This window comes from Schistocerca piceifrons, chromosome 2 (assembly GCF_021461385.2).
Source record: "Schistocerca piceifrons isolate TAMUIC-IGC-003096 chromosome 2, iqSchPice1.1, whole genome shotgun sequence".
NCBI classification, from domain to species: domain Eukaryota; kingdom Metazoa; phylum Arthropoda; class Insecta; order Orthoptera; family Acrididae; genus Schistocerca; species Schistocerca piceifrons.
This window is the reverse complement of record NC_060139.1, coordinates 1,066,872,995-1,066,897,035: the sequence shown is the minus strand read 5'-3', so window position 1 is coordinate 1,066,897,035 and position 24,041 is coordinate 1,066,872,995. Positions and strand designations below refer to the sequence as shown.

Here is a 24,041-nt window from a genome sequence, read left to right as displayed (position 1 = left end):
ACTAAGGGCAGCCTTTGTTATGGCTGTACTGCTCGCCAAATGCTAGCGCCTGTGCTGAGAGAGAACATTCTGATTTTTCAAAAACTATTAGGTGAAAAAAAATGATTTTTGTCCATCTTGCAGACTGGTATCTCCACTAAATAAAGAACTGAACTTATTTTCGTTATTTGTCATAGTTTCTGTGCTGCATCAAATCAAGTAAAACATTGCACAAAAGTTTGAAGAGTTTGCAGAAATAAAAACGCATTGCCTAAACTCTGCATATGGTTGATTTTATCTCTGACAGTGGAGTGAATTTAACGTATACAAAGTATTGAAATTTTATTTAAAATTGACAGCAGAACGATAATTCATTTCATTCTCAAGTTATTGGGTTTTACATCTGAAGGATGGGTGCGTGTGACGTGCCCAGTTCTGTTCATGTGGGCCTGCTCGCTGCTAATGAAATACTTATCTGATTTTACAAAAACTATCACCAGTAAGTGAAAAAGAATAGATTGTTGTACATCTTACAGTCTGATATCTTTGTCAATCGAGAGCTGAATTCATATTTTCATTACAGGCCATAGTTATTGCTCTGCATCAAATTTAGCAAAGCAATGCACAAAATTTTAACTTCAGCTCACAGATTGCAGTGAATGAAACGTAGATGAGATATCAAAATTTTATTTAAAATTGACAGCAGAACAAAATATCTAATTTCATTCACAGGTTACTTTGTTTTATATCTGATTGACAGTCACATGCGACATGCCCATTCATTCACATCCTTGCACATTGCAAATTATTCGTTCATAATTTTTTTGTGTGCAAATGACTGCATGCAATAAGGTACGCACGTATGTTGTATGATAAATACTCAAAGGCTTTTTATTCTACGATGTATGGAAGTAACTCATCTGCAGCTGTGAGAAGTCGGTGGCTTAAGACATCCATAGCATTGTAGCAAAACACAAGCAGTTCGTGCGTACACATCTACAGCACCTGGGGCCGAGTGTACCATGCCACGTACATACGTCCACAGCAGCGAAAGGGATAAGGTACCTCTACATTATGGGATTTCTTATCAGCAAAGAAGGGGAGCAGATGTGCCGGCATCATACACTGCTGGCCACCGTAAATGCAACACCAAGAAAGACAAGAGGGAGCACAACAAAATTTATTTTGTAGATAACATGTTGACCAAGTATCAAATGATTACGTTTACAGACGTCTGTGACATGTGGTTCCTGCCAGAATCAGTAGCCAGAGTGGCTGCCATTGTTGGAGATCACCGCTGCCACACGTCTCGGCATTGAATCAAAGAGATGTTGGATGTGTTCCTGGGGTACAGTAGCCTAAGCAGCTTCCACACGTTGCCAAAGGTCATCTGGTGTGGCAGCTGGGGATGTAATCTGGGTCACTCGTTGAGCAACCATGGACCACATGTTTTCTATCGGCGAAAGATCCGGAGAGCGAGCCGGCCAGGGAGGCAATTCAATCTGATTATTGACGAAGAACCTTTGGACAATGCGTGCCACGTGTGGTCGCACATTATCCTGTTGAAATACGGCTGTGGCCGAGCCCTGGAGGTAAGGAAGGACAACTGGCTCCAGCACCTCGGATATGTAGCGCCGGCTATTTAAAGTACCGGCAATGCATACTAGAGGCGTGCGAGAGTAATATCCAATACCGCCCCATACCACAATACCCAGTGCAAGACCAGTGTGGCGATGCATAATGCAGCTGTCCAGCATCCTCTCTCCACGGTGTCTCCACACTCGAATCCGACCAACATGGTGCTGAAGACAGAAACGTGCCTCGTCAGTAAAGACAACGTCATTCCATTCTGCCGTCCACATCCGTCTGTCATCACACAGTTGGCGACGGAGACGTCTGTGGTTCTGTGCCAATGGTAGACGAAGCAATGGACGTCTTGCGGACAGACCACTCTGCTGTAAACGGCGTCGAATGGTACACACAGACACTGGATGATGCATTACAGACGCAATGTGCTGTGCTACGGTTCGGGATGTCACTGAGCGATCCGTCACTGCCATGCGCACAATCTGCCTATCAGTACGTGCAGTGGTGCACCGAGGAGAATGCGATCGACTACGTCGGTCCGTCGTACCCTCCTGCATCCAACGGTCACATATCCACATTACAGTTGTTTGGTTTCGTCCAACACGACTAGCGATTTCTCCGTATGATAATCCACAATCTCGGTAAGCCACTATTCTTCCTCTGTCGAACTCGGATACTCGACCAAACGATGTTCGCTGTTGTCTACGAGGCATAACTGATCGTCTTGTGAAACAACCACAAGGTAAACACACGCGCCGAACGTACACTCGTCGAAATCGCCAAGCGTTAAATGACGCTATGAGGTGGCGCCACAGGCGCGCGTGATGTGCGTCTGCGCTGAAATTCTAATCAGTTGCATATCTCATCGCTGCAAACTCATGGTGTAAATTTCACTTGATTCGGATGCTTCCTTCAGGGTGTTGCATTTGCAGTGGCCAGCAGTGTACTTATCATCTGATTTTAAGAAATCGGATCAGTTAAAAAATTTGGTTCTTCCACATCTTACAGCTTGATATCTTTGCTCGATGGAGGCCTGAATTTATTTTTGTGATTCATCATAGTCATTGTGCTGCACGAAACTGAGTACATGGTGGCACGAAATTTTAAGAGTTGGCAGAGGTAAAATCACATTGCGTGGACTTTCCGTATAGGTCATTTTAGGCCATACATTACTGCTAATGAAATATAACCAATATATCTAAATTGTATTTAAAGTTGAAAGCAAAATGATATCTCTTTTTGTTCTTGAGATATTGCTTGTTATATCTGCAAACAGGTCATTCATCACGCATCCAAGTTTTTTCCTGCGCATCGTGAATCAAGTGGTGGTAAAAATCGTCGCATCTCATAAATGGCCCATATATATATATATATATATATATATATATATATATACACACACACACACACACACACACACACACACACACACACACACACACACACAGCTTGTGTCTGTATATGTGTGGATGGATATGTGTGTGTGTGTGTGTGTGTGTGTGCGCGCGCAAGTGTATACCCGTCCTTTTTTCCCCCCAAGGTAAGTCTTTCCGCTCCCGGGATTGGAATGACTCCTTACCCTCTCCCTTAAAACCCACATCCTTTCGTTTTTCCCTCTCCTTCCCTCTTTCCTGATGAGGCTACAGTTTGTTGCGAAAGCTTGAATTTTGTGTGTATGTTTGTGTGTCTGTCGACCTGCCAGCACTTTCATTTGGTAAGTAACATCATCTTTGTTTTTAGACATATTTTTCCTACGTGGAATGTTTCCCTCTGTGTGTTTTAAGGGAGAAGGTGAGTCATTCCAACGCCGGGAGCTGAAATACTTACCTTAGGGGGGAAAAAGGACGGTATACACTCGCACACACATCATCTTTGTTTCAGATATATTTTTCCCACGTGGAATGTGTGTGTGTGTGTGTATATATATATATATATATATATAAACAAAGATGATGTGACTTACAAAACGAAAGCGCTGGCACGTCGATAGACACACAAACAAACACAAACATACACACAAAATTCAAGCTTTCGCAACAAACTGTTGCCTCATCAGGAAAGAGGGAAGGAGAGGGAAAGACGAAAGGAAGTGGGTTTTAAGGGAGAGGGTAAGGAGTCATTCCAATCCCGGGAGCGGAAAGACTTACCTTGGGGGGAAAAAAGGACGGGTATACACTCGCGCACACACACACACATATCCATCCACACATACACAGACACAAGCAGACATATTTAAAGACAAAGAGTTTGGGCAGAGATGTCAGTCGAGGCGGAAGTGCAGAGGCAAAGATGATGTTGAATGACAGGTGAGGTGTGAGTGGCGGCAACTTGAAATTAGCGGAGATTGAGGCCTGGTGGGTAACGGGAAGAGAGGATATATTGAAGAGCAAGTTCCCATCTCCGGAGTTCGGATAGGTTGGTGTTGGTGGGAAGTATCCAGATAACCCGGACGGTGTAACACTGTGCCAAGATGTGCTGGCTGTGCACCAAGGCATGTTTAGCCACAGGGTGATCCTCATTACCAACAAACACTGTCTGCCTGTGTCCATTCATGCGAATGGACAGTTTGTTGCTGGTCATTCCCACATAGAATGCATCACAGTGTAGGCAGGTCAGTTGGTAAATCACGTGGGTGCTTCACACGTGGCTCTGCCTTTGATCGTGTACACCTTCCGGGTTGCAGGACTGGAGTAGGTGGTGGTAGGAGGGTGCATGGGACAGGTTTTACACAGGGGGCGGTTACAAGGATAGGAGCCAGAGGGTAGGGAAGGTGGTTTGGGGATTTCATAGGGATGAACTAAGAGGTTACGAAGGTTAGGTGGACGGCGGAAAGACACTCTTGGTGGATTGGAGAGGATTTCATGAAGGATGGATCTCATTTCAGGGCAGGATTTGAGGAAGTCGTATCCCTGCTGGAGAGCCACATTCAGAGTCTGGTCCAGTCCCGGAAAGTATCCTGTCACAAGTGGGGCACTTTTGTGGTTCTTCTGTGGGGGAGTGGCTCTGACCAGGTCGGAAGGGTAGTTGCGGGATGCGAAAGCTGTTGTCAGGTTGTTGGTGTAATGGTTCAGGGATTCCGGACTGGAGCAGATTCGTTTGCCACGAAGACCTAGGCTGTAGGGAAGGGACCGTTTGATGTGGAATGGGTGGCAGCTGTCATAATGGAGGTACTGTTGCTTGTTGGTGGGTTTCATGTGGACAGACGTGTGAAGCTGGCCATTGGACAGGTGGAGGTCAACATCAAGGAAAGTGGCATGGGATTTGGAGTAGGACCAGGTGAATCTGATGGAACCAAAGGAGTTGATGTTGGAGAGGAAAATCTGGAGTTCTTCTTCACTGTGAGTCCATATCATGAAGATGTCATCAATAAATCTGTACCAAAATTTGGGTTGGCAGGCTTGGGTAACCAAGAAGGCTTCCTCTAAGCGACCCATGAATAGGTTGGCGTACGAGGGGGCCATCCTGGTACCCATGGCTGTTCCCTTTAATTGTTTGTATGTCTGGCCTTCAAAAGTGAAGATGTTGTGGGTCAGGATGAAGCTGGCTAAGGTAATGAGGAAAGAGGTTTTAGGTAGGGGGGCAGGTGATCGGCGTGAAAGGAAGTGCTCCATCGCAGCGAGGCCCTGGACGTGCGGGATATTTGTGTATAAGGACGTGGCATCAATGGTTACAAGGATGGTTTCCGGGGGTAACGGATTGGGTAAGGATTCCAGGTGTTCGAGAAAGTGGTTGGTGTCTTTGATGAAGGATGGGAGACTGCATGTAATGGGTTGAAGGTGTTGATCTACGTAGGCAGAGATACATTCTGTGGGGGCTTGGTAACCAGCTACAATGGGGCGGCCGGGATGATTGGGTTTGTGAATTTTAGGAAGAAGGCAGAAGGTAGAGGTGCGGGGTGTCGGTGGGGTCAGGAGGTTGATGGAGTTAGTTTTTTCGAAATTTTCCCGAATTTCTCCGTCCTTTTACATGTTTTGGCGGCAACACAACCACCTAACCTTTATGCACATCGTTGTCTACCAACCCAAGTCCTACATAGCCCAGCTGTAACCAACACCTTTTCGCCTATTTTCATGCCAGATCTCCAGTTACTTTCCGGTTCACCTTTATCTCTCCCCATATATTTTTATTTTCATTTTCATTTCACCTCATGTTACACTTTCCACCTTCTAATACCATGTCACCCTCACAACACCCCCACAACGACCCCATTAAGTTTTATTTACATTCCCTCCACAAACATGCCTTCGCCCTAGCCAGATTATGCTCCCATATTCTATTTTCTCAGGCTTGTCTGACATTTGGCATTACCCCCAAAGGCCTCACACTTAAAGTTCCCATCTCTGGCTGCAACCCTTCCTTCCATCAGTCCCTATACCAGTTCCAAACTGAACAATCCATTGCCCTCACCCACCTAATCCTTCACCTACACATCAACTCAGCCAATGAACACACCCATCAACTCCTAGCCTTAATAAAAGTCCTTAATCTTTCCTCTCCCACATCCACACCGGCTGTTCAGAGCATCCTCCTACAGGCCAACCGTAAATTAGAACAGCATGCCACCCTCCACCTCAAAAAACTATCCAATCTCCTGGTTTCCCACCTCCGGAAAGGCAACTCACTCACCCTTCACAACCTTTCCAGCAAACCTCAACCTCCTCTCATTGCACACAAACCCAGTCTCTCCCATCTACTCAATCTCCCACTTCCACTCCACTCCCTCCAAAACCTCAAAATTCCGATCAACACAGTCTGGAACCAGAACACCCTAATTCAGTAGTTAACCTTTCCTCCAAACGTCTCTTCCAATCCGAAACCTCTGTCCTATCCAAAGCCCTCACCTTCAGCCCCACTCCCAGATTCAACCAAACAGCCCTCGTCAAAGATTTACTGTCCTACACTCGTACTCTCTGCTGGAAATATCACTTTGCCATGAAGAAAAATGATCCTAATCCTACTCCTAATGATCCAACTCCTCAAGACACTATCCAAATTGAACCCTGCCTGGAACAGTTCCGTCCTCCGTCACAGCGGGACCCACCTCCTCTTCCTCAAAATCACCCTCTCCAAACCTTCCAGGAATTTCTGACCTCCAGCCTTGCATCTCAATCCTTCTTAAAAAACCTTAATCCTACACCCAACATCACCACTGCTAAAGCCCAGGCTATCCGTGATCTGAAGGCTGACCGATCCATCGTCATTCTTCCGGCGGACAAGGGTTCCACGACCGTGGTACTTGATCGGCGGGAGTATGTGGCTGAGGGACTGCGTCAGCTTTCAGACAACACCACATACAAAGTTTGCCAATGTAACCCCATTCCCGATGTCCAGGCGGAGCTTCAAGGAATCCTCAGAACCTTAGGCCCCCTACAAAACCTTTCACCTGACTCCATCAACCTCCTGACCCCACTGACACCCCGCACCCCTACCTTCTACCTTCTTCCTAAAATCCACAAACCCAATCATCCCGGCCGCCCCGTTGTAGCTGGTTACCAAGCCCCCACAGAACGTATCTCTGCCTACGTAGATCAACACCTTCAACCCATTACATGCAGTCTCCCATCCTTCATCAAAGACACCAACCACTTCCTTGAACGCCTGGAATCCTTACCCAATCTGTTACCCCCCGGAAACCATCCTTGTAACCATTGATGCCACGTCCTTATACACAAATATTCCGCACGTCCAGGGCCTCGCTGCGATGGAGCATTTCCTTTCACGCCGATCACCTGCCACCCTACCTAAAACCTCTTTCCTCATTACCTTAGCCAGCTTCATCCTGACCCACAACTTCTTCACTTTTGAAGGCCAGACATACCAACAATTAAAGGGAACAGCCATGGGTACCAGGATGGCCCCCTCGTACGCCAACCTATTCATCGGTCGCTTAGAGGAAGCCTTCTTGGTTACCCAAGTCTGCAAACCCAAAGTTTGGTACAGATTTATTGATGACATCTTCATGATCTGGACTCACAGTGAAGAAGAACTCCAGAATTTCCTCTCCAACCTCAACTCCTTTGGTTCCATCAGATTCACCTGGTTCTACTCCAAATCCCATGCCACTTTCCTTGATGTTGACCTCCACCTGTCCAATGGCCAACTTCACACGTCCGTCCACATCAAACCCACCAACAAGCTACAGTACCTCCATTATGACAGCTGCCACCCATTCCACATCAAATGGTCCCTTCCCTACAGCCTAGGTCTTCATGGCAAACGAATCTGCTCCAGTCCGGAATCCCTGAATCATTACACCAACAACCTGACAACAGCTTTCGCATCCCGCAACTACCCTCCCGACCTGGTACAGAAGCAAATAACCAGAGCCACTTCCTCATCCCCTCAAACCCAGAATCCGCCACAGAAGAACCACAGAAGTGCCCCACTTGTGACAGGATACTTTCCGGGACTGGACCAGACTCTGAGTGTGGCTCTCCAGCAGGGATACGACTTCCTCAAATCCTGCCCTGAAATGAGATCCATTCTTCATGAAATCCTCCCCACTCCGCCAACAGTGTCTTTCCGCCGTCCACCTAACCTTCGTAACCTCTTAGTTCATCCCTATGAAATCCCCAAACCACCTTCCCTACCCTCTGGCTCCTATCCTTGTAACCGCCCCCGATGCAAAACCTGACCCATGCACCCTCCCACCACCACCTACTCCAGTCCTGCAACCCGGAAGGTGTACACGATCAAAGGCAGAGCCACGTGTGAAAGCACCCACGTGATTTACCAACTGACCTGCCTACACTGTGATGCATTCTATGTGGGAATGACCAGCAACAAACTGTTCATTTGCATGAATGGACACAGGCAGACAGTGTTTGTTGGTAATGAGGATCACCCTGTGGCTAAACATGCCTTGGTGCACAGCCAGCACATCTTGGCACAGTGTTACACCGTCCGGGTTATCTGGATACTTCCCACCAACACCAACCTATCCGAACTCCGGAGATGGGAACTTGCTCTTCAATATATCCTCTCTTCCCGTTACCCACCAGGCCTCAATCTCCGCTAATTTCAAGTTGCCGCCACTCACACCTCACCTGTCATTCAACATCATCTTTGCCTCTGCACTTCCGCCTCGACTGACATCTCTACCCATACTCTTTGTCTTTAAATATGTCTGCTTGTGTCTGTATGTATGGATGGATATGTGTGTGTGTGCGCGAGTGTATACCTGTCCTTTTTTCCCCCTAAGGTAAGTCTTTCCGCTCCCGGGATTGGAATGACTCCTTACCCTCTCCCTTAAAACTCACTTCCTTCCGTCTTTCCCTCTCCTTCCCTCTTTCCTGATGAGGCAACAGTTTGTTGCGAAAGCTTGAATTTTGTGTGTACGTTTGTGTTGGTTTGTGTGTCTGTCGACCTGCCAGCACTTTCATTTGGTAGGTCACATCATCTTTGTTTTTAGATATATTTTTCCTACGTGGAATGTTTCCCTCTATTATATATATATATATATATATAGACACACAAAGATGGTGTGACTTACCAAACGAAAGCGCTGGCACGTCAATAGACACACAAACAAACACACAAAAAAAGTATATGGTAGCACGAAATTTTTAAGAGTTGGCAGAGGTAAAATCACATTGCGTGGACTTTCCGTATAGGTCATTTTAGGCCATACATTACTGCTTATGAAATGTAACCAATATATCTAAATTGTATTTAAAGTTGAAAGCAAAATGATATCTCTTTTTGTTCATATATATATATATATATATATATATATATATATATATATATATATATATATATATATATATATATGTATATATGTATATGTATATATATATATATTACACAATGAGGTATTTTTCAAATTTTCATAGTCAAACAAAGAGAGATAAACGGGTTATCAAAGTGACCAGTGTGCGGTCTTGTTTTGCATGAAAATATTTAATTGCTTGAAAGTAAATCAGGGTAATTAAGAAAAACTTAATTAGTAAGTTGAGGAAAAATTGAAATATTTCATGAAAAGCTGCTGCAAGCTATGTAAATGAAGTGTCAAAAAGTTCATCTGTTCAAGGCCTAGCTATTTTGCACATAAAAGGATACATTGGTGTGATATTTAAATGTCAAAAAGGCTTCCTTCGAATCAAGTACCAAAGTTAGGATTTTTGAGAACAGAAGACATTAGGAAGTCAAATGAGGCCTCAATAAGAGTATGTTTTATGAATAAAACTTGAAAATAAAAAATGAAATAAATCGGTCAAATATTTTGTGAAATGATTTGTGTAAAAGAAATAAATATATGAGAGAAATATTCAACGTGCCTTTCAATGATGCTCGAAATAATGAACAGAAAACGAGGTGCATAAAATGTTTCTCTAATATTCTTTATTTCAAACTTTTAGACAAATCATTTCACAAAACATTTGACTTTCTTTTCAAAAATTTTGTACTCTTATACAGACTACTTAGATCAGCTGAAACACTTGGCTGATGAATTATTTTCGTACTTTGGCAAGACCTTAAAAATTTACTTAGCAATGCAATGCAAATGAGTACCCATAAAACTTTGTTTGAATAATTGTAGCTCAGTCAGTTAAAACATAAGAAGGAGACAGGACTGAATTCAGGTCCCTATGTCAACCACAATTGCAAACCGAGCACACTACCATTACACAACAGCTAGCTCTCGGATACCATGTTCATTCCTTTGTATTTACAGTAGTCAGTCATTCTTCCACATTTATCTGCTGTTGATAGTTCTTGATCATGTAGAAAACATTTGTCTTTAATTTGTTGATAAGACAGTCAAAAGCTACTCTGCTCATTCACATGTATTCGAAGAATTTGTCTGGTGATATTCGTAGTTCATGATATAAAGTATGAAATTCTCCATGAAGATTCCTCCCTTTGTAAATTTCATGCAGAGCATGTTTACAGGCCACTTTGTTGAGTTATGATTGAAATTCAGAGAATAACATTAAGAAACTGAGTAAGGCGTCCACAGAGTCATTTTAAGCAATCATTCTTCCTGTACTCCATATATAATTTGGAATAGAAAGAAACCCAAACATGTGACACCATGTTAAACTGTGATCTGCCAAGCACTTCACAGTGGTTTTCAGAATATGTATGTAGAAGTCAATAACTGAACTCATCATCTATTTCTAAGACTTCATTTTTAAAGAAATATCCTTTTTATGTATTGACTGTACATTTTTGTCTTAATAAAAGGATTTTCAGATCTATTCTCAAATTTTAACCCTATTTAGTACGAGCACATACACAAAAAATTATCTAAACTATATGCTGTATCAGGACCTCAGAGGATTAATACACTGTAGGCGAGAAATGGATATCATATTATGTGCTTAATATTACAAAATTCGGTTTCAAAATGCAAGAGGAGCAGAAGGGAAAAAACAGTAAATGGAAAGCAGAATTTAAGGGATGGGTAGGGGGCAGAGTGTTAGCATTTAATAAGAGGAATAATTTTATGCATCAACAGTTTTCTTGAACTCCGCTTCCTAGTACTGCCTTTCAACAGGTCTCTCCTTCCTACAACATTCTTCTCTGCTCACTCCGTGACATTCCTACCACCACAATCAAGGCCTTACATATTTTTCAGACCACATGAAGGGACAGTTCTAAATTTACAAGGAATTTATCTTCACAATGGATTCAGTGAATTAACTGATCCCTTTCCCCACTGTGTATTGCTCAATGATCATATTAACTGAAGGAGGGAGGTTATGTAATATACAGAAGAAAACAAGCAGGAAGAAGGATAAATGAGACTGTTAACAAACCATAGACATTTTTCTCTTTGTTCCCTGGGCTCTAAAGGTACAAGGTCTCCAATACTCACATCTTATCTGTTGCCAGCGCAGTTTTACTTGGCCCCTTCCTCCACTGTCTTCATGCCTCGTTCATACTCCAATCTCATCTTGATGTACTCACCATCAACTCAAGGCAACCCCTTTATCTATCCTTAAATCTAGTTACCTATCCTCTTTTGCCTCATATTAACTATTTTTGTGACTAAACCCAACAGCAGTCAAACTATTTTCTGTGTTACTGATGTCCTTGGTATCCTACACATTACACTTCCTCCTGTATTTGTTTTTACCTTCCTTCATTTGGAGAAATTTTTACTCATTACAAAAGTTAACACATTTTCAATTTCTGTGTGTATTGCACCTAGTCAACATGCCCCTTTTCTCAAAATGACTAAGTTAACACATTTTCAATTTCTGTGTGTATTGCACCTAGTCAACATGCCCCTTTTCTCAAAATGACTGCATAGCCCACTCTGATGCTATAGTGTCCCTTATTTATAACCACTCACCTATGCATGCCCAGGTTTATTTAACTGGCGTTACTCTCTCCTATACTAGACACGAGCAGATCATCACTGATGGCTGAGCTTCCTACAGTGCACACCATTTAACAATGTAATTCGCATTATACATTATAGTTATTGCTGCACATAACCAAGTCATATTTTATCTTAAATTTGGGGATAGTTTCTTGTTTACTCGCATATTAAGCTTAAAATAACAGAGTTTCTCAGTATTTTTACCAAAATAAATCATTATTTTCCTGAATCACATATTAATGCAAAATTTATACACTTAAAAATTTAGCAATGAAACAGCCAAAAATCCCTCCACAGGATGGTCATACATTTTTGAAGTGATGTCGGTCCATGCATCTCCAATAACATCAATTTCCATCTTAATATTAAACTTTCGCCAGAAAATCTTGATGGTACGTTCATCAGCTACATTCTTCCATGAAATTGGAGAAAGTTTTATGCCTATAATATTCCTTAAATACTCGTTGAGAAACCGAGTACTCTTTAACAGATGACAGCACTGCACTCAAAACTAAAATCACATATGTATAAAAACACAGGTAATGAATCCATGTGTAACAAGCCTGTATACTGTGTATTGCCACACAAGCCCACCAATTTTTCTAGAGGCCAAGCAAGTATAGTACAAATAAATGACCTCTTGTTTTCCTCTTTCTTCTTGGGTCTCTATCTTTTTCACAGGCACAATCAGTTCTGACTGCAGTTCATCCTAGATTATTAATTCGAGTGTCAGATTCCTTTGAAAATGTACTCACGTCACAGTACTTTGGCGAAGTCCTCTTGTGTCTGATGGTTGAAGAGCTCTATGGACTGTGGTTCACAGCATAAATTTCTTTTGTGACAGATAATACTGGCTCAAGACGTCAGAAATATTGGTAGATTCCCATGGCACCCATGGTGCCTCCTAACAAAAAACATAAAAGGTCGCCTTCGTAAAACTGAATACAACTAAGACCTCTATAAATCAGAGGTTTCCCACATTACTGTTCTTGTTTTCAGACCGAAGATTGGTTTGATGCAGTTCTCCATAATCTTCCATCTCGTGAAAGCCTCATCATCTCTACCTGACTGTTGATACCTACAGCCACTCTAACCGGCTTACTGTAGTCACACCTTGGTCTGTCTATAAATGTTTATGCCCTCTTGCCACCCATCTCTCTCAATAAAAAATTAACTATTTTGATGTCCTGTCAACTGATCACTTCTCTTAGTGAAGTTGTGCAATAAATTTATTATCTCCCAAATCTAATTCAGTAGCTCTTCTTCAGTTGTAGGATCTACCCATTGAATCCTTATCATTCTTTTGTAACATCACATTTCAAAACTTCTGTTCTCGTCTGTACTGTTTACTGTCTTCACTTCGCTACTACCTTCAGAAAAGACCTTTTTTTTTTTTATATATATATATATATATATATATATATATATATATATATATATATATATTAACAAACTTCTTTTTCAGGAATATTTTTCTTGCTCTTGCCACTGGGCATTTTATATCCTCTCTACTTCAGTTAATGTCAGTTATTTTGCTGTCCAAATAGTAAAACTCACCTATGACCCTGCATCACATGATTTAATTCAACTACATTCCATTAACCTTAATTTACTTTTCTTGAAATTCAGCTTATAATCCGTTTTCAAGTCAGAATCCATTATGATGAATTGATCTTTTAGGTTCTTTGCCATGTTTGCAAACCTCAACATACATCAAAGCTCTTATTTCACTTTCCTGAACACAAACTGCTTGGGTTTCTGGATGCTTGCGGAATGTATAGACTGTAAGAGTAGAAAAGAGATGCAATAAATACTAAATGAGATGTATGTGCTGCCTGGATGCCAGAGTAAAAAATGAATGTGTCAGACTCTACAACACACTTAACTCTCCATGTCATTTAATATTGAGGGCAGATCTCCTGATAAGTTTACAGTTGCCCTCTTACTAAAATAAGAAAATACACTACAAAAATGTGGGGCTGTACTGCAAGTTTCAGCTGGTCCTAACAGGCTCAACTGTGTTCATGTGAGCAGATCCTGCAAGCCATTGCCTCACAGAAATGTGTGTATACCAGGTGGACCCAACGTCATCATGCATCATCATTTTGAATCGTGAACCCTTGTCAAATGTTGAATACTGGGCTGGACAACAGGTTGGAGGGTGCTGCACTGACAATACACTGCTATCAAATTACATCAATAATGATGAAAGATGCCCGACATCCTTACACGATATCAGTCCATGACTAAACACTCCTCCCTGCTACACCTGTGGACCTACGTGGCTGCTGAGGGTTGTACTGGTACCTGGCCATCTCCACATTTCTATGATAGCATCAGGTACCAGACAAATCTTGCCCTCACGGTCAATGACAATATGATATCACTGATCCACGTTCCATTCAAGATGTTCTCTGCCCACTGTCTTTCACACATCATAGTCACAGAGAATTTCGTAGTGGATGCCTAGGCTCTATACTGATCATGTCGATAAAGTTGGGCGTTTCCAGTTTCCCCAAAAAATGCTGCCTGCAGTTCTGCTGCATATCCTTGGGACACCTTAGGACTCATAATTTAAAAACTGTGGGCGTCATCTGGTGCTGTCAACTGCAGGCAACCGCTCCAATGCCTCGTGTCTCACAACAGTGACCAAATGTTCGAATGACGCACCATCATTTATGCAAACCTAATGGGCAACGTCCCATTCCGGCAACCATCTAGCCATAAAGTGACAACATGTGCACTGTGTAAGCTCAAAATGACCTTTTGCAGCATGGGTAGAATGAACTAAGTACACAAGCTGCTTTGTCCCGTTCACAGCACTAAGAATTGAGGATTACTTTTCCCCTACACACGTGGCTGTAAGTGGTTATTTCCTGTGGTCAGAAAAGTACTGAGAAAACAGAGACACAAACTATGCAAGTCTTGAGTGTATTGCAAAATACTTTTGAGCAGCTTATAGGTGATCAGATTCTTCACTTTCTCCCTGTCCGCAATATTAAATCTTCCAGTTCACTGGTCGTGATAATGTCCAAATTGCTCATAAGATACGTAGTTTGTATACTTACCCTCTTCACCATTCATGTCAGGCATCTCAGTTTTAACAATCTGTTGCTTCTGCTGATTCTGTTGATTTTGGCGGGTAGCAACAATATCTGGCATTACAGCATCAATAAGTGACAGGCTGTCCACCATTCGGTTTTCAGTCCCGTCCTGAACATAGAATTGAGACCTAATTAATTATTGCAGGTAATATGAAACTTCAAATAATTCTACAACAATAATGGAAATTCCTCAATGGAAAAGTAAAGGAAAAGCAACCACTTACCTATAGAGGACTGGTGGGTGGCAATGAGAAACATGTGATAGAAAACAGTTAACACTATGTTTTGAGCTCTTGCTTTTTTTCAAGTAGAGTACACATTTGCCCACACGACCACAAAGACCCCCAAATGTACATGCCTGTGGTACGCCCGTAGTACACCCATGGTCTCAGTCTCATCACTACCACAGGTGTGTACATTTAGGTGTTTGTGCGGTGGTGTGTGTGTGAAAGCTTAAAATAATAATTGTACTAGATTACAATATAAAAAGTCGGGCACCACTGGCATGTACAAAAGTGATCCAATAGTAAGATTACTAAATATACGAATGCGTAGTTTCGTGGCGATATATGCTGATGAAATTCTCTTAAGACTTCCAGGTGCATCAAGTGGTTTAAAATCCACAAACATTCGGCAAAGTGTTCCTTGGCCACTGTCAAGTGCTGATTGTCTAATGATTGCTGTTGCCTTTGCACTGCCTTCAGTAACATCACTGGCATTTGCTCCTGCGCTACATATGTTAATTTTTTTGTTGTGTGCTTGCCATACGCACTTTGATCTGCTGATGGTCAGGTTCCAAGCTGTGCTTATCTGCAGGCCGGCATTTTTATTGACAGTGTTCTAAGGAATTTTTATCTCAATTGCTTCTTTTATGACACTGTCCCACAAACTATTAATCCATGTAACACCAGATGTCTCAGCAATGCAATACTGTGCCCGTTTTCTAGAGCATATTCTCCTATCACTAACTTCTCGTGATACCATACATGGAAAGATCTTACATGTTCTACATGTTCAACAGTACATAGTCTTACATAAAACTGTCCATTTCCACAGGGTATTCTATATACTCCTGTCATTCTGAGACCTACATCGTCTTTCACAGGCCTCGTCGGTTGTCGTATTTTAGCTGGGATCCTGAGGACAAAATCAATTTTATACCTCTTTAGGAGCCAGCTAATGTTTCATCTTATTGAGCCAAAGAATGAGTAAACCACAACCATCTCAGTGTTGTCCTCGCGGAACTTCTACTTGCGTTTCTTTGGCAAGACGGCCTGTGAAATCTGGCAGTTGTTGTAGCCATTTCCCTTGAATACTTTTCGTAAGTGGTTCAGCTGCCTTGAAAGGCTTTCAGTATCTGAAATGACTTCTTCTCTATGCATCACAATCCACAAAACAGAACTCTTCTACAAAGGGTGGCAATAGTTGGTAGCATCCACATATTGGTCGATGTGGGTGGGTTTCCAGTGAACACTGTGGCTGAGACACCCATTTTCTTTATGGCAGATGAGAACATCAAGAAAAGGCAAGGCACCATCTGTTTCTACCTCCATCGTGAACTTAATGTTGTCATGGATGCTGTGGATGTGGTCCAAGAATCCTCCCAGTTTTTCACATCCATGAGACCAGACAATGATTGTGTCGTCAATGTAATGATAAAAGCAACTAGGCTTTGCAGGAACCATGTCAAGGGTGACGTCCTCAACGTACCCCATAAGCAAGCTGGATTGACAGGAAGTAATGGATTCCCCATCATGACGCCATCCATCTGGTTAAAACAGTCCCTTAATAAAGTCGGCAGCCTGCAACTATGCACGGCTTGGAACACAGCCATCAGAAGGCGCAGCAAGTGTGCAATGAAAACATTACCATACACAGCACTGGAGTGATCAGAAGTGACATCACTGAAGGTGGTGCAGCTGCATAAGGATGGCAGCAGCAGTCATATGGCAGTCACCATTTGACTATACCCGAGGAGCATTCAGTCAAAAGCTCATGGATTTTAAACTACTTGACATTGCTGGAAGGCAGAGACAATTTTATCAAGATTACTAAAGTTTGCTTAAGACTTACCTTTGGTAAAATTAACAACAATTATGGAAATTCCTGGATGGAGCAATATGTTAAATAAGGGAAAAGCAAGCACTCACCTATAGAATGGATTGATGCATGGAGCACAGTAACACACTACAGAAAACAGCATTCACACTAGCTTTCGAGCACTAGCTCATTTTCCAGCAATAGTACACATGCGTGCGCGCGCGCGCGCGCACACACACACACACACACACACACACACACACACAAGTGCGTGCGCACAGGCAAACACCCCAATGCTCACTCCCGTGGCCGTGGCAAGACTAATTATTGATAATTATTGAAAGTAGCTGCCTGAGCTCAGAGAGGTGGGGAGGGGATGGGGATCGACAGACACTAGGAGTGGGGGGGGGGGGGGGGGGGGGCAGAGGCAAGTCTCCAGGCATGACTTCATGGCTGCACAACAGAAAGCGAAAACTACAGAGTGTACAATAAAAACAGATGTAGGAAGAAAGATAAGGGAAAAAAGGAAGGGGGAAGGGGCAGGAGAGAAAAAAAGGTGAAGATAAGAGAGGAAGAAAGGGGCAGGACAGAGAAGGAAGATGAGCTGAAAAATGGGAGAGGAGAGAGAGACAGAGGGAGATGGAGGAGGCCCAAATGGGTGGGGGGAGGAAGAAGGGTGGGAGAAGGCATTACATGATCTGGGAAGAGAAGGAGTGGTGCAGACAGAAGAGGGATGGGACAAGGCAAGGGGAACCAGTGGGAAGAGGTTACTGGGGATTTGGGGCAGGGGAGTTGTAAAAGTTCAGGATATGCTAGAGAGAGAATTCTGACCTGCATAGTTAAGAAAAACTTGTGCTGTAAGTGACTATCCAAATGGCCTGCACAGTGAAGCAGCTCTTGAAGTCATTAGTGCCGTTGCTTTCCACAGCTTGGTGGTGGCCATTTATGCAAGTAGACAGCTGGTTACTTGTCATGCCCAAATAGAATAGCATAGCTGAAATACTGTGTAACATTGCTATTTTCACTTTTGGCCATCCTTATTGGGTTGGCACTGCCTGTGACTGGAATGCTGTAGGACATGGTGGTTGGGCGTATGGAACAGGTCTGGCACCTGGACTGACCACAACGGAACAATCCATGGCGGGCACGACAGAGAGTAGGAATGGACAAGGAGCAGAACTCTACTTTGGGGGGGGGGGGGGGGGGGGGGGGAGTATCATTTTGAGTAGGATATCTGTCATCTCAGAGCACGTGTGAGGCAGCCAAAGTCCTGGTGGAGGATGTGATTGAGTTTTCCAAGGCCAGGCTGATGCTGGGTGATCAGGAGTACTAATTGGTGGCTGGTTAACAGGTCTACAGATGTCAGAGTAGCATATGGCATGGGAGACTTGTTTATGGATAAGCTGGATAGGATTTTGTCTGATTGTGAAGTTCTATTATGGTTATTGGTACATTTCAACAAATACTGTTTTCCACTACAGATGTGGTGTCCACAGATGCCAAGGCTGTAAGGAAGGAACTTCTTGTCATGGAAACAGGTGATAGATTGTAATGTGGCAAGTTATTATAAGACGACATTCGTTGCAGTAAGGCACACAGCTGTTTGGTACAGTGGCTGCAGGATGGCTATGTTTTTTCTTCCCCCCCCTCCCCCTGCTTTGCTCACAGCACAGCTGACGCTGCCTGCATGAGAACTGCATAGCATAACAGTCAGTCAATACGAAGATTCATACCCTCTACAAATCTAAATAATCCATATTAGTTATTATTCAATTTTGTTCAAATTTGGTACACAGCCTTTTGTTATTAATGGAGCGATATTGTCAAAATTTCAGATTTTTATTTATTATTATGCCAGAGATAAAGAAAATCACCTAAAAGTCCTAAAACAAATGCTTGTTTTTTAAAACCATATTAGGAACAAATACAGATTGACTTGCATTATCATTTGAAGCCATTCCAAAGTTACCAGTGCATAAAAATCAATTAATTAGAATTTTCTTTTTTAACGCTTTAGTCACTGTGAATTATGTAATACAAAAATAGGTCAAAATTATTATTTGATTATATTTTGTTGTGTGAGTGTGTGAGAATGATTGATAGAGTGTATGTGGTACATACGTTAAAACTTAATACATCATTTTTCATAAAACCTTGTACAAACAGACCTTGAGAAAGTTATGGTGCAACCATGATTCACATGATGTATGGCGGTGTGAGCTTGCTTTTGTATAAAAGCAGCCAGAATGAAAGTTAGAGGAGGAATAAGTTTATTTATCAATTTGGAGAAGAATTCCTACTTCACTTATTTTGGTTAAACAATGTACTAGAAATTGAAATTACTATCAGATTATTGATTGGATAAGGCAAGTATTGGTGCGAGAATGATCTGGAAGGAACATTCTGATTGGTCGCTTGGATCAACAGCCAATCAGAATTAAGCTGTTCCCAAGCGAATATAGTGGAGTGGGCAGTGAGTAGAATAGTTTGAGAGAGTTGCTTGCTAACCAGCCTACTGGTAACTCCATATTACATAGCTCTGTAAAAATACTCTGAAAAATGGAAGAAATAGTGAATTAATTGCAGTTCAAATACCTCGTGACTGGAGTTACGAATATTTTAATGAAAGTTTGGTGTTCCTAAATTAAATAGTTTGAAAGTATGAGTGTGTGTACTTTCTGGTCACAGTAACAATTCCACATGGCGTGTTTCGTGCACTATACAGAATACTTTGGCGAGCACTTCTTTCGAAGAAGACCACTTAAATGACCGAATGTTTAAATCATGAATAGTTGTGGGTCGGTACCTGGTAGAACGTGAAAATTAGTCGGGTCGGAGTTGCAAAAATTCTGGCTACTTTTCAAGTGAAACTATGTTGTAGAGACAGTGAACTTAGAATGACAGAGCATTACCATATTTTTTTCCCTACTCTTTTCTGCCCGCATCACTCTTCTGCTGTCCAGATTATGCAATGCCTTCTCCCACCATTCCTCCTCCCCATGGAGCCACTCTTCCTCTCCCTCTCTTCTCATCCATTCTCCCTTTTCTCTCCCACTTCTGCCCATGCAGCCATTCTCCCACTCCCTCTCTCCCCCTCTTCTCATCCTCTCTCCTTTTTTCCCCTTTCTCAGTCCCCTTCTCTCTCCTCTCCCTTTCACCTTCACCTTTCTCTCTCCTTGACCTCCTACCCTTTTCTTGCCTTCTTGCTCTTTCTTACACTTCTGCTTGTTGTACCCCTTGTACTTTTTTCATCTTGTTTTGTGATCATGAAGTCAGCTGCCTGAAGACCTGCCTCTTCCCCACTTCCTGCTCCTTGTGTCCTCTCCCGCCTACTCTCCACCTGCACCTCCATCAGCTCAGGCAACTTTTCAACAATAAACACATAACAATAATTAGTCTTGCTGTGGCCACGAGAGTCTGCATTTGGGTGTCTGTGTGGTTGTGTGTACTACTGCTGGAATAAGTGCTAGTGCTCAAAAGCTGCTAGTGCAAATACTGTTTTCTGTTACATGTTACTGTGCTCCTCGCATCAATCTGCTACAGATGACTGGCAAGTGAACCCACACAATAGTTTGGAGGGGGCGGGAGGGTTTACAGACCTCGGAGTACGGGGAATTTTTAATATTTTTAAAGACATATGGTGATTTATAAAAGGCCAAAAGAACACTCCAGTTCTAACTCTGTTAAAAACACACCTAATACTGACTTTTAAATCATTTTCTTGAAAGAACAACATACAAGTACACTAAATTTTTTCCTTTCCCTGTCAGCTGGTGGGGGCACCTTTGGTGAGTGGTTGCCTTTCCCTTAGGTAAAAACATCTCATTTATGACAGCCAAACAGAAAATGAAACCATGTACATACTGGGTCTATGTTCATTGTTTTAACTGTGTATGTTAGTGTTACATTGTGTGCTATAGGTATTAGTACTCTCTAAAGATGCCGCAACTGATGAAACCACAATTCAGCTGCTAGTAAAAAGTACGAGTAAATAATGTATATGATTGCAGTTATTCACTATGTGCTGACAAGAGTAAAATCTGATTCACACAGAAAATTAGATGCAATTTACATTAACTTTGTTCAGTAAAAACAATTCAAGCGGATGTCTTTTTAATTTACCCTGATGACACTCAAAAACCTGCTACATTTATAATGTTTCACCTGCTACACTGAGTTAGCAATGACTAAACATAGATAATATTTTTAAAGCACTATACTTCACTAACTTCAACATTTAAAACTTTTGATCACCTTTAGGATTGATTGCCAGCAATTTCCAACATCTTGAGTAGCTTTTTCCCCCCCTTTTTAAAGGCACCACAAACAAACGCTTTGCCCACTCTCTCAATCATATTAGCATAGTCTCTCAATCATATTAGCATAGTCTCTGTTTGTAACAGCCTTTCCACCTGGATATTCCTTCAACTTGTGAACAAGTTAAAGATCAGTTGGTGCAAAATCTGACCCAAGCAACAGATAAACAGATAACTACACATTTAAGCAAGGTAATACCCGCTTCTGACCACAAAAATTATCTACCCATTTACATTTCATGAATAATTATAGATCAAAGTTACCATTTTTTTCTGATCTGGGATGCTCCTTTCAAGCTTTTAAGGCATTGCTGCCCAATTTTCTGCTCTTGTTACCTCAAACAAGGAGCACAAAAAGTTTAAAGAGACTTCACTTAATTTTGCATGACCTTTGAAAGATGATACCACTACTGTGGTGAGGTGGTAATTACCAGGAACTAACGGCAACTGAAGTTGGATGCCTTGTAAAAAAATCCTACTCAATAGAAGAAAAGTAGTTCAATTCACGGTAAATAAATCCTTGAGATGAAGGAGGTAGCTGTCTGGCCAGGTACTGGATACCAGCCATCCCATAAGCCAGATATCCAGCCAAACATTGCCATGAAGGATGAGTCAAGCACGTAGATTCAGGTATATTCAAGCATTTGAACAGTTGCAAATTTTATCACTTTCACTTCTTGCTATTTGAGGCTACTACTAACAATAATCTGCTAATTGCAAGATAATTTATTTTTCATCAGTAAAGGCAATATCACCTGTTTGAGATTATTTTGATATAAATAGTGACAATAATAAGCCAGCCATTTGCTCGTTGTGCTGATTTTTTTTTTTTTTTTTTTTTTTTTTTTTGAGAAGTAAACACGAGAGGTATGTACTACTACTGAAGCATTAGATTGTCTTTCATTCTTTTGTTTTGAATTTTTGGTGACAATCATCAACAAGGTGTTTGTCCTCAGTTTTACTGATTCACATCATTAAGTAGATATCGTATTTATAAAATACTCAGTATAATTTAACTTGCTTGGGATGTACAGATTTTTTGTGCAATGTTGTTGTAAAAAACCAGGGGTATTCCATGCAAAGTGGTCTAAAGGTTCCCACGAGACCATCAAAGATTTTTTATGAAATTTAGTACAAACATTCACACAAATTCCAAATGAACATAAGTAAAGTTTTACTTTCACCAATGATGCCATCATAATCATGGGTGGAAGTAATGATGTATACAGAAATGAGGGTAAACATGCGACCCAGTGTTTAAAAACTACATTACTTGATGTGAAAGTTCCGAACATCACAGTTACTAGCTTGCCTCACAGATACGACCTGCAAGACAATTCCATCGTAAATCTGGAGCTTGCAATAGTAAACAGACAGTTCTACAAAATATGCAAGTCCCAACAAAATGTAACATTTTTTGATCTTCCTGATGCAAGAGATTTGTTTACGAAACATGGACTACATTATAATAACGCTGGCAAGTCATATGTTGGCAAAATGCTAGCGAAATTAATACAAAAAGATGACGACGTTGCAAGAAAACCAATTTCCATGCAACCAGTTTTGACCAAGGAAATGGAAAAACAGGAAAACAATTTCAAAATCACACACATAGTTGCAGCCACAGTGCCAGCTCAAACAGGAACATCGCATCCAGAAGATAAGACGGTGCCACAACCAGCCGCAGAAGATACAGCAGAGATTGAAATTATCGTCAAGAAAACTGTACCTACTCATCATCCAGATGCTCACACACAGGGAAACTGATGAAAGGGGCTAAGTCTTTCCGAATTTGGCCCAATACAATGAATCCAGAACAAGCAGTTAACACTCAGGTGGATGTTCCATTACTTTATAGTAAAATTAGTTTTAAAGACCCTCTACCTAATAATATATGCAATAGTAATTTCATTATGCACTTAAGCATCAGAGGTCTGTCTGAAGGAATGATCAGGAAGCTTAATGATATAGAAATTTTGCTAGAAAGTGTGAAACAATCTGTGAAAGTAATACACCTTACTTAACATTGGCTAAAATCTGAAAATATCAGTCTCCTGAATAAACTTACAGGTTATAAACTGGCTACCAGCTTTTGTAGGGCCAATGGGTATGGAGGCTCTTGCATACCAGTTCATTCCACGATAGACTATGACATTAGACAGAATTTTAGCCATCTGAACTTAAAGAGTATAATATATTAATTATCAGCATTTATCGCACCCCTGGATACCATATAAGCTCTGTATTTTTAGATAAGTTTGATACATTGCTACATAAATTAAAAAGTGAGAAACTGTACAAGAAAGTGGTTATATGTGCTGACTTCAACATAGATGTAAGGACTGATGACAAATTTTCTTCACACTTAAAGAACCTGGTAGCCACAAATGGGCTAAATCTCAATTTTTATCAGCATACAAGAATTACAGCAACCTCTGCAACATGTATTGACAATATTGTAAGTAGTTATGATTATTATGTAAAAGAAAAGTTTCTTCTAGATTTAGGAGTATCAGACCATAAAGCGCTATTTGTATCACTATCGAAGCAAATTTCAGTCTGCACAACAAAAAGATGTAGGAGTTTCAGTCAAGAAAATGTGGAAGTATTTTGCAAAAAACTAAGCCAAACCAAGTGGACAGTCAGCAAACACACTGCCACAAGTGACAATTACAATAACTT

At 41.6% G+C, this 24,041-nt stretch overlaps 1 protein-coding gene across 1 annotated transcript in view; it reads right to left on the bottom strand.

Annotated features, from left to right (window-relative positions):
- Positions 1 to 24,041, bottom strand: part of LOC124776578 (F-box-like/WD repeat-containing protein TBL1XR1) — a 168,323-nt gene that overhangs the window by 60,531 nt on the left and 83,751 nt on the right. Inside the window, exon 3 of the mRNA XM_047251625.1 lies at positions 14,968 to 15,112. Coding sequence (XP_047107581.1) covers positions 14,968 to 15,112 — 145 coding nt within the window. The remainder of the gene's footprint in view (positions 1 to 14,967; positions 15,113 to 24,041) is intronic.